The 12,146-nt window shown below is 36.6% G+C and overlaps 1 protein-coding gene across 1 annotated transcript in view; it reads right to left on the bottom strand.

The window, feature by feature from the left end:
• Positions 1–2,843: 2,843 nt before the first annotated feature.
• LRP12 (LDL receptor related protein 12) overlaps positions 2,844–12,146 on the bottom strand; it is a 49,820-nt gene continuing 40,517 nt past the window's right edge. The window contains exons 5-7 of the mRNA XM_066564495.1: positions 9,360–10,461; positions 8,379–8,511; positions 2,844–6,068 (exon numbers count right to left, since the gene is read on the bottom strand). Coding sequence (XP_066420592.1) covers positions 5,205–6,068; positions 8,379–8,511; positions 9,360–10,461 — 2,099 coding nt within the window. The 3' untranslated portion in view covers positions 2,844–5,204. The remainder of the gene's footprint in view (positions 6,069–8,378; positions 8,512–9,359; positions 10,462–12,146) is intronic.

Raw genomic sequence — 12,146 nt, 5'->3', positions numbered from 1 at the left:
TCTCAAAGTGCTCTTTGCTCTTTTCACTATTCATTGGCTCATAAGGGTCCAATGAAATGTCCACTTTCTAAATATGTGTGAGACAGTTCAACTCAGGTATTGAAGTTCTAAGTCTCACAGTACTATGGAAAAAAAAAAAAAAAACAAACTCATCATACCTGTCAGTTACTTCCTGGAGCACAACCTCAGTCAAAGAAACTAAGTTCTTAGGTGGGATTTTTCCAAACTCCAGGAAACATAACCACAAAAGCACAGGGATTAGCTATCTTTGGAAACTGTTATCTTTACTCATGCATTGTCAAAATATTAGTTGTATTTTCTCCAACTCTTAAACTCAGCATCTATTGAAGGAACACAAAGTCAGAACTAAAACTGCTGGCTAACAGAGTAGATGAGAGAAAGCAAAACTGAACATCTTTGTTCCTTGCTGTGCCACTGCAGAAATACGCTGTCAGTTTATGACATTCCTCACTATCCTGTATATTGCTCCTCTTTTTCCTCTGGTGCACCAAAACTTCTTCCTCCAACTGTGACTGTTCAAGGTGGTTCTTAACTAACCACAGGAAAGATAACAGATTAAACCAATGTATTTTACCAGTTGTTTTTCCTCAATTTTATAAACCTGGAGAAGCAGATAAATCTATTTCTTCAGTTCTGTTGGCACATCTTCAGATGCATGATTATTTCATTGCAAAGGTACAAATGCAATTCTACAAAACCTCTGTAACACCACAAGTCATCATGTTCTGATGAAATCTGAGATTTCTGCTCTGAATTCAGACACCTGCCTCTTAGATAATATGTACAATGTATGCTTATTTCAGGGATCATGTCCTTATTCCTTAAAGCAAGTTTATTTCTTTGTCCTTTACATTTTGCATAACAAACCTTTATTATTTGTAAGGAAGTCAACACTAAACTATAACTCCTTCCTTCTTTCTCTTATCTCCTGATTTCACATGTCCTACCCACTTTATTTTTGGGAAGGTCTCCTACAATTGTGTGTCTCAAAAAAAAACAACAAACCTTTGGGCAATGTAATATAATTATATTCCTTTAGAGTGTCTTGTCTGTTTTATTACAACCTTTCTAAAATTCAAATTCAAAATCTAGTGACTCAAACTTTTAATCTTTTTTTTTTTTTTTGCTTCCTGTGTTTTCTACCCATTTCTTTCCTGCACAAACAGCATAAAAGGCAACTGTGATCTGCAAAAAACCTCAATCTTGCAAAAACTTCACTTGCATTTGAGTCTTTTCTTTGGTTCTTTGATAAAAGGATGTAACTCCGTCACAAGGAGAAATTAATGCTGGAAACTAAACTCATCTGCTAAATTTTTTTCAATTTGCACGTAAAAATATCACAAACACTAATTTGTTCTCAGATATGCACAAAGATTAGCTAAATTTTGTTTACTGTAAATGCCCTTTCTCAAAATGTGATTAGGAATCACTGACACTGCTCAGAGTGATGTCTCTTATTCCCTCCATTGATGACGTGGGGAGTCTTGTCCATCTGAATTCTTAGATAATACTTCAGTTTAGTGAATCCTACATTCTCTTCCCCCAGGTTACTACTCACCAGATAGTGGGTACTGCACATGAACAGAAACCTCAACTAGACATACTGACCTGAATGTTGTGCTATAGAACTTCTCTGTATCAAGTCCAATAATTATGGACTTCACTTGGATGAAGCAAAAGCTAACTAGTGAAATCCCAGTGGAGGATAGAAGGGAAAGAGTTTTAAGTATCAATCTGCTTACCTCTATAGACTTTTGGTGACATAGCAAAGGGACAAGACAGTCTTCTCCCTTGTCCTTTCAGAACACACCCCATTCTGGGCAATTGACTTGTAGCTGATGTCCTGGAGGAATTCAGTTACCAACTGCTTCTTTTCAGAAACTCACAAGGTCACAAGGGAGGAAGAAAACAGATACAGTCAAAAAAACCCCACAAACTGACAAAACACTTCACAGAAAGCTTCATCACAACTGAAGGAGGATTACAACTTTTGAATTAAACCAAGATTTATGGGAAATGTGCAGCACTTCCTCAGGACAACTGACACAGCTGAATATCTGGAGATGTATATAGGAGAATAAAACACTCACTTTTCAGAAAGGAAGCAAAAACTCATCCCAACAGAAAAAGCCATGATTTGATCTGCAGTCCGTATTTAATATATAAACTTCACTGAAACAGTATTTGTGTCCCAACCTGAACTTGATTTCCCTGGACTGAATCCAGGCTTTGGCATGAGTTCATGCTTTGACATTCAGACAGAAAGTGAACACATAATACAGTAACTAATTCCAGCATCCGCTCCAGGAACCTGTTTTGAAAGAAGAGTTATCAGCAACACTTGCTGAACTTGTACTGAAAATGAACTCTGGAAACAAAACAAGCCCTTGCACCATCAGAAGCTCAGTCAGCCCTCCCTAATGTTTCAAATGACAAAAAAAGTGTGGTATGTGAAAAAGAATGGTGACAAACTCTTTCCATGTTTAAGTAACTTTACATGAAAACTTGCCTCACAATAACCTAGATTCTTTAAAGCTGGCAGATGAAAGTGATTTATTACAGAAAACAAGATAATTCTACAGTAAATATTTCTGACTTTTTTTCAAACTGCCCTAGTATTGTAGCACAGCTAAATCAAGAATCAATTAAACAAAATACTAATTCAAGCTCTCCAGCATAAAAAGAAACAGGGTAATAATGTCTTACTGAAACCCTCAATTAAACCAAATGAAACGAATGCAACCAATCGCTCGTGCATTACTCAAAAGAAAAATCAATCACTCCTTTTAATATCACTAAGAAAAAAAAATCACTGCAACAAATTCACCTCATACAAATATGAATTTTATTTACAATTTTCAAATTATCAATCAAATCCAACTTCTCAGTTAAATGTGTAGCATTTTTCCTTTAAAACAAATTAAACATTGTGTTCTTTTTACATCTGCAATATGGAGTCCATAGGTACATGCTATTTGGGGCATCTAATGGAACAAATTTAGATCACTATGTGTGTTAAACACTGAAGGTATTCTGTGAAGACTCTTTCTTTAAAATTTATCTGCCTCAGGGACAAGCATTTCCACAACCACTTTCTAATGACAATTAATCAGGAAGGTTTAAAAACCCAGTATTTTATACCAGGACATACTGTTCACATATACTTCAGGGTATGTTACCATGTTCCTATTGCAAAGCTGCCTGCTCTATAAGCAATGCTACTGAAATCAGACTAGAGATTACCCACAGATTTAGATATTATTCAATGTGAATAAAAATGGCCATTGATGACTTTTACTTGAGTACGTGTAATTATGGGCCAACTTGTACCTGATCTGGTACCAGTGTGATGTGATCTGTTCTGAAACTTGAAACCACATGGGTTGTTATAATAAAATCTTTTACAATTGTATTGCACATAAGGTTCCTCAAAAGCACAAATCTACGTCATTGCATCCTGAACTCAGAATTTACCTGCTAACTCTCACGAAAAAATCAACCAGATGGTAAAATTGTTTATTTTTCTCATCCCAGTGTCTGTGAATGAAGAGAAGAGGGAGAAGATATATACACTTTGGAATCTATTCAATTTTTTGTTCCTTCTGCATGTGATTTGTACTTCAGAGATGAGGATTTAAAAAAACATAAAAAGCCAGACAGACCTTGGATTTATCTTTAAAAGTACCTCAAAAACATAACAAAAATTCAATTTAATTTTGATACATATTAAAATTTTAGTCAGTTCTGCCCGACAGCATAACACGACAGAAATGCACAAGACTTTAAACATGCTTTAAAATGACATTCAACAAAGTATTTAAAATTTAATAAATAGCATACAATCACACACAAATACATTTCATACTGGATCTTTAAGCCTACTAAAAACAGACTGGCAAAGAATAAATAAAACAGTAGTTGACAGTTTTGTTTTTAAAAGGTGTAGTTTCTTGTTGTCACACTAGTAGCCACGTATTAACCTGCTTATCAGAAAATTGGAAGTTACGAGCTTTTTTCCTCACTGATCTGTTTTGCTCCAACATGTAATATCATAAAAAAATACACTAAAAGGGTTTTCTTTTGGTTTATTTTAAACAACCAGTCTGCAACTGAGTAAACCAGTTTTTAAATACAATGAATAAATAGGGAATTAGTAAAGCAAATTCAATTGCAACAAAAACGCAACACCCCAAGAAAAGAGCCATGGAAATATATAGCCATTGCAATATTAGACAATAATAGTACTTAAAGTGATAGTGCTTGTGCACTAAGCTCATTAGAGACCTTAATATGATTTTAGTGCAAATCCCTTGAGACCAAACAAGCTTTATAACCTACAGTATTAGGGAAAGATCTATTACCAGTTGGAACTTATTCTGTAGTGTATTTGTACATATTGGATATTTAAAGAACTAACACATATTGTAATATCTTCGGCCCTTTTTTACTTCAAATCAAAAAGACTAATGACTGGGGATTTTACATACTATTTGGCTTGTACCATATTAGATCGCAGTTTAGGAAAGTCAGTGCTAAAAAAGCTTTTGCCATCACTTTATCTATTATGCCTAAATTTCATATATCATTGCATTTTGTACTTCTGAAAGAAAAAGAATACTCCTGGAGAAAGTTTCTCCTCCCTTTAAGAAAGTTCACATTATGATGAAATTCAAGAATATTTAGACAAAGTGTTGAATAAACTCAAAGAAAAGTACATATTTTACAGCAACAATCCTTACCATATTTAGTATATTAAGTTACAAGTATGTTGGCAATAATACAACAGAGTCAGTTCCTAAAGGAAAATAATTCTGTACAAATTCACCTGTTAATATGGGGTTAAACAGGCAGCCACTAAGTCTTGAGCAGCCATGTTTCGGGTTTGAACTATAGTACCAGGATAAACTAAATTTGAAACTAATGGGGAAAACTTCAGTTTAAAGAGTAATCCAATTATACTGGATACACACATTGTGTATTCAGAGCCATTAAAATGTTCACTCTTATAGTTCCATAATGTCATCCAGTATAAGAAAAGTTTAATCAACCACACAGGCTAAAATAGCTTTAACATAATGTTGTCCTGGATTTTTCAAAGCTAAAAACTAATTTTAACTGTGAAGTACAAAACAATGACAGATATTGCTCCAACTTGTACACAATCTTTCCTAAACAATCCGTACCTAGCAGAGTAATAATGCCTCATCGTCACTAGTTTCGTTTTTCACTGTTGCCTCTAAGCAAGTGTCGGGTATCTGGGCAGTGTGTACGATGCCACAGCTCTCACAGGGGCCATCTCGACTGCATGACCTTACACTGTGATGTGCTGCACTGTAAGGCTGTCTAAGCCCTGGTCCTTGATCTGAGCTGAGATCAAGTAGAGGTCTTGAACAGTCATTCATGTCAAAGTCTGATGCTACATCAGAGACTGGAATTAACATTTCAACATCATCATCCTCTTCTCTTCCACTTACCCCATTATCAAGCTGTCTCAAAGGACTTTGGTTCTGATTCACTGAGCTTGATCTCCCTAAAGTAAAGCGTACCCAGCGCAAGCCTTGAGTCATACGGCTTAGTGCGCTCGAGAGCTGGTGGCGTGCGGGACTTGTGCTCGGGGGCTCTACATTTGTCACTTCTCTTCCACCATCCGTGCTGCTGCTGCTGCTGCTATGAGCAGAGGAACTCCCACACGCTCCCACTGTTGCTTCTATTGCTGTTGCAGGAGGGACTTTTTGAGGCAAGGTGGCAGCAACACCACCAACTGCTCCTGCTGTGTCTCTTCTTTCATTTTCTGTGTCTGTATCATCAGATTCAACTGAAAACAAACTTCTGTGAGTATTATTTCTTTCACCTTCTCTACTAGTACTTTGGCTGGCAACATCATCTCCATCTGCCGAGACCAATGCCAACGATCCAGAATGACGTGACCTCGCAAAATTAAAAATTCGATTCCAAATGTTACTTGATCTGCCAGCAATAGGAAGTCTGATTGAGGTAAATCCAAGCTGAGATCGTACTGCCAGCCTGAGGTTTTCCAGAACTGAAGCCTAAATAAGAAGACAAGCAACAATCAAGCATTGACAGTCTGCTGGTACAACTATTATTGTGCAAAACAGCATTTAACAAAGTTAAATGTAGAATCTTAAATATTACGAAATGTTGCATCCTTCTTAATAAGGATCTGGTCTATTAGCAAAAGGCTATTTACAAAAGTAATGACAAAAGTCTAGATGCTCTAGAGGAAAAGCATTATAAACAGGCGAATTAAGTGGAAATACATATTCAAAGGCAATAAAAGAGCAATGGCTTCAATACAAGGTATATTTCTGCCCTAAAAGAGGATCTCTAAATAAAGACAATGTGAAAACAAGGCACTATAGTCTGGATATGGAACACAGATTAAAGAAAAATACAACCACAGAGCCAGTAGAGGAGGCACGCAGAATCTGTTACAGTCTTACCAAAAAGGTAGTCACTGTGGATTTTACTGTACAGCACAAAGAAACGAGTCTCAAAAAGTTTAGGATTTGTAAACAAAGTCTTCCATAAAGATTTAACAAAGGTGGCCACCTTCTTTATCCACTACCATAGGGCTTCCTCAAAGGGACTAAATTAAGTATCTTCTCCAGCAGAGGCTTATAGTTTGACTTTTTCCCCCCCTTTCTGACGTAATCAATAATTCCAGTTTCAAAATGCTTTGATGCTTCTATTTAAATAAAATTATCTTATGCGTTCTAAACTATAAATTTCCCAAATTCAGTATACATTTTCTAGTTATCCAGCTACAGAAGAATGCATACCTGATTTTTCCTCTTTAAAATCCTGTATAACTTTTCAACTGTAAGGTAACATAAACATAAGAACACAAACTCCTTTATCCTGGAGATCCCTAACTCAGACTTGGAGAAAACACTGCCTCAGCTAAGTAGCTCCATTTTAAAATAGGGCAGAAGATCTTCCGGGTGCCCGTCATTCTAAAAATATTCACAAATGTGTTTAATTAGAGGATAAAGCCTATATTCACAACTTTCATTAAGATTATGGCAAAAAAAATAGAATATTCTTCAGAAGAGTCATTCCCTGATTAAACCCTTAACACACATGCATGTATTCCCCTTAATTTATAAAAACTGAAATTTAGTGTTCTCATGCTGTCACTTTTATCTCTCTTCCACCAACCTTCAGACAGTGCTTCTTCAGGAAGCACTGGTTTGTTCCAAGTTACCTGTAGTAGAGGACTTACACATCTGGGCATGACAACTGCATTGTCTCCAGAGACGTTCTTAAGCTAACACTACCTCAAGAGACTTGTGAACACAGATCCATCATAAACCAGTGAAGGTTAATTTTTTTGGAAAAGAGGACAGCAAGACAAATTTGTAAAAGTACAAAACTGGTTTGAAACAGGAACATACTGATCTTTATTATAACCACAGTAATCCACTGAAAAAACCCAAGGGATTCTACAGTGTTCACTACAGACAATTAATGGATTCATTAATGAAGTTCAGTACTAATTTAGCTATCAAAAAATTCTTTACAATGTTTCTTTAAAGCTTCTCATGCAAATTGCAATTTATTTTCCTCTTTTCCTCTAATCTTTTGTGGCAGATCCCAGCTGCTTGTGAACATGTGAGCATGAAAGAACATGTAATAGTAATGCAATTTTTTCTTACCATAAACTTTGCTGTATTAACTGCAACACAATATAATTAATGCCAACTCTAATAGAACACACCAGGATTCCCAGACTAAGACTTCTATTTCTCACAAGAGCTTTATAACTGTAAGACATTTTTTAACTCCTTGAAAAGCTTTTTGAGAGAAACTCATTTATCAACCAAGTAAGTAATGCACTAATCATCTATCCATTTACTAGCTTTTGCTTTATTACTCATTCATGGTAATTTTATATGATATGACATCCTGTCTTTCCCCATCATCTTGTTATGCACAGCAAGCATGAACATACCTACACACTGTGCATGTGAACTACCATTCCACATTAGAAGTCTAGGTCTTCTTTCCCAAAGTGCAAAATGCCATCTTGCAATCTTTACTTTCACAACAGTAACACAGAACATATAATTAGATCTACCAATCTATTACTTTTCATGCAAGAGGGGGTCCTACAGTGTGCATTACTGGCATTGCCAAGAAAAGAAAACCTGCAGAAGAAACTGTGGTGTTACTATACCATTGATTTTGTTCAAGGGCTAATCATTTGTATAAAACTATTGACTTAAAAGGAGAAAAAGGAAATGCTAAAGAGGAAAAGTAAGCAGATGAAAGTTAAAATATTTTTATTTCAGTCTCCCTAAAATTTAAGGGGTCTGCCTGCTAGTTTAAAATCTTACCTGATTTGGGGAACAAACAGGGAAATCTTCAACTGGTGGAATTAAACCCTGGGCAATTAATTGTCCATAGGATGGAGGAGCTTCTCTTCTTAGCAGCTCAGCCTCAACCCTTGACAAATGAGTTTCAAATGACCTTTCAAAGAGAAAAGAAATTTCCGAATACATAAGACACTGATTTATATATATATATATATGAATGAATGAAAGTACATCAGACTATTATAATCTGAAATAAAAAACTTCAGAAGATGAAGTTTTGCTAATTTAATTGAAATTTAATTGGCAAAGAATATAAAGTCATTCCTGTGAGTCTGTCCAGCTGAAATGAGAACAAAAAAACAAACCCAACAATAAATTTTTTAAAAATAAACAAACCAGCCCAAACCCATGCACTAAATATAAAAAGCACCACAAGTAACACTTATATTATTGTAAAAGATTGAAAGATATGTAATCCTGGTATGAACCAGCCTACAAGAGAAGAAACATGCTGTTATATAGTTCTGTATATGTTATATACAGAACTGTGATACAAATTGCAAATTAATTAACTGCAGTTTCCCCAAACTTCCTTTTTGGACCCACCATCTGAAAGCTTTAACCCTCTATAGTGAAGTGATCAGAATACTTCTATCCCCTTTTCTTCACTGGGGAAGTAGTCAGTCCCTGAAAGAGGCTCCCCAGAAAACTGGCTCCCCAGCCTTCAGAGCTCAAGGAGCATCTGGACAATGCTCAGTCATAGGTCTTAGCAAGGTTTGGCTTCAGATGTCCTGCAAGCAGTAGGGAGTCGGACTTGATATTCCTTATGGGTCCCTTCCAATCTGATAAAGTCTATGATTAACAAACCTCTTTTTACTATCAAAGAAAAAGGAGCAATGTCTTTACAAATCATGTGCAACAATAGCCATGTGGCAACAAAATTGCTTCAAGTACAAACAGAAGAAAACACCAAAATATTTCATAAAGTTGAGTTCTACTTACCTTCGCTCAAACATCCTGAGTGAGTACAATTTACAAGTACATCCCAGTGCAATGACAAGCAGCAATCCACAAATAAGACTCCCAATGACAGCTGCAGTTATCACTCTAGTGGGTACAATGACTGGGCAATTCTCTTCGTCACTGCCATCGCCACAGTCATCTTGAGAATCACAAACCCAGCTCTCAAACACACAGCGGTTATTTTTACAGTGAAAATTGCCTGGCTGACAGAAGAAACAATTCTTTTCATCCGAACCATTAGGGCAATGATTCTGGTAGTTGCAGCGATCTGAACGAGGGTAGCAAACACCATTTCGAGAGCAGGGAAACTCATCTCTTTGGCACATGGTGCAGTTGGTTTCATCCCTTCCATTTGGACAGTGCCAGTAGCCGTCGCAGCGTTGCTGCTCTGTGTAGCACCCCCAATTCCCACCGCATGGGATTTCCCAGGGCAAACAGAAGCCATCAACTTGATACGTTGCATTGAACCCTCTTGCAGCATTCACTTTGTCAGCACAAAAATGCACTCTTATCTGTCCTGAGGATGAAACAACTGTGAGGGGAGCATGAGAGTCAAATGCTGTCAGTACTCGCAACAGTCTCCGTGGATTCTCCTCCAATCCATCATATATTTTGACATAGTCTCCGTAACCTGTACCATCAAGTTTAAAATCGGTGAATCGCAAAATTACTTTGCGATGATCACCAGTGTCTATCAGCCAGGTGCAGTTGCTGCCAGGCGGGTAGAAGTCAGGATAGTTGGGAGAACTGAAAGTACCATAAAAGTATTTTAACCACTGTCCACATGTTGGCACATCACAGTCTATTTCATCTCCCAGGTCAAGACAATCAATGTTACCATCACATTTTAACGATTCTGGAAGGCAAGTGTAAAGCTTGGTGAAGCGGGAAAGACACTGGAACTGATCGGGTGCACAAGGCTGAAAGGAAGAAGCTGTGGGAGGATTAGCTTTGGCACAGATTTCCTCGTCCGAGTTGTCTCCACATTCATCCATATTGTTACATTTCCAACTTTCTGGAATACACTTCCCATTAGCACAATGAAACTGGTCACAATCACAACTTGGTTCATCAGATTTCCCTGGAAGTTAAAAAAAATATTTCCTTAGAGTTTAGGCCTTCATGGTTTGTGTTGTGTTTATTTGCTGCGCCAGGTGCTTCAGAAGGGCAAAGCAAATGTCTGAAGTGTCTTTAAACCACGGCAACTTTTAGCAAATTTCAAGACAAAACAGGTTTTTCGAATCAAAATTCCATCAACACATCAGCATGGACCTTATCCTTAGCTGATTTCACTCAAATAACTTTAACCCAAGCAAGAAAACAATGCTCATTTATAGCTATTGAGAAATCTGACTTCAAATATGCTAAACATAAGTTAGAAAAACACTCTCTCATCTATCACTCAAAATACAGAAACATTTTGTGCTGCAGTACTGGTTATCTCCTCAAATTCTTTCCCAGAAAAGCAGTCAGACTGTCTCCTGCTTTTGGAGGTTCCTACTTTGTACCAAAGGATCTAAGGCAAGAGAGAAGCTGACAGATGAAGACTACATATTATCACCAACCACAAAAAGAAACCTCTGCCCTCTCCTGTTCCCACTGTTTGTTCCTGTCTCTCCTGCAGCAACTAAGATGGGAGTGCAGCAAATGCAAAAACACATGCATGCCTTTACTTATTAAAGTTCCAGCCATGTTGAATACAGAAGCATACCTGGAATCCAAGTTATTTCAGCTCTGCAACAATTCAGCTGAGTCAAACACTGCTGCATAATTTTCAATCAGTTATTTCTACAAACCACAGTACAGACTGTCAAATTTGCTATAAAACAAACTGTCATGGTCAAAATATTTAAAACAAGTCTGCAATGCAGATGGTGCTACACAACAGTAATTAAGAAAATAAACTAGACAAAGATACATTCATTCTAAGGAACACTATACCTACAGTTTTAATAAGGAAACAGGAAAGGCAGCATGATAAACTCACTGAAATCCTAATGCTCCCAGGAGAAGCATGTTTTATCTTTTTTTACAAGAGAACAATTCAGATTGGAATGGAGGCCATCTAATAAAATCATCTGCTCAAAACAGGGTCAACTGGTGTTTGATTAGGCTCTTCAGGGCCTTCTCCAATCAAGTATTTTTAAAGTTCCAGTGATTTGCTATGCAACGTGATAAAAGTTTTCACAGCTAGTTTGAGTTTTTCTTGCTGGAACTAATCTGCTGTGATACGTCAAGTCATATCACACTTGTTCTTTTTTTTTTTTTCTTTCTTTAATACTTAGAAAGCATTGAAAACAAATACACTAACTTAAAATAATATTTTTTCTTTAGAAAAATACAACACAGTTTTAAAATTTCACAAATGCTTAGGCTTTTAAAAAGTGAATGCATGGAAAAAATGAAATCATCAAGAGTGATAAATGCTTTATGTACTGCTGAAGAACGTTTAAGTCTACAAATTTGCTTTCAGAGACTGAAGAATGAAAGGAGAGCAAAATGTATGTGTTGTCAGTGACTAATTTTCAGAATATGTTCATTTCACAGCAAAACAAATCCAAAGAACAGATGCAGTATAAAGGATAGAATCTTCTTGTTCTGTTACAGATATGTAAGTATTTATAGTACACTCAGACATACATATGGTTGACAAGATTAGTATGGCAAAGTTGGAACCTTGGCCTTGAATTTAGAACCTGGAGAACTGAACTGCCAGGCTAGTCCTACCTAAATTGAATGACTGAGCTCCAAAGCTGGAGGTAATAG

This window comes from Molothrus aeneus, chromosome 1 (assembly GCF_037042795.1).
Source record: "Molothrus aeneus isolate 106 chromosome 1, BPBGC_Maene_1.0, whole genome shotgun sequence".
Taxonomy (NCBI): Eukaryota; Metazoa; Chordata; class Aves; order Passeriformes; family Icteridae; genus Molothrus; species Molothrus aeneus.
This window is presented reverse-complemented; position numbering and strand designations above follow the sequence as displayed.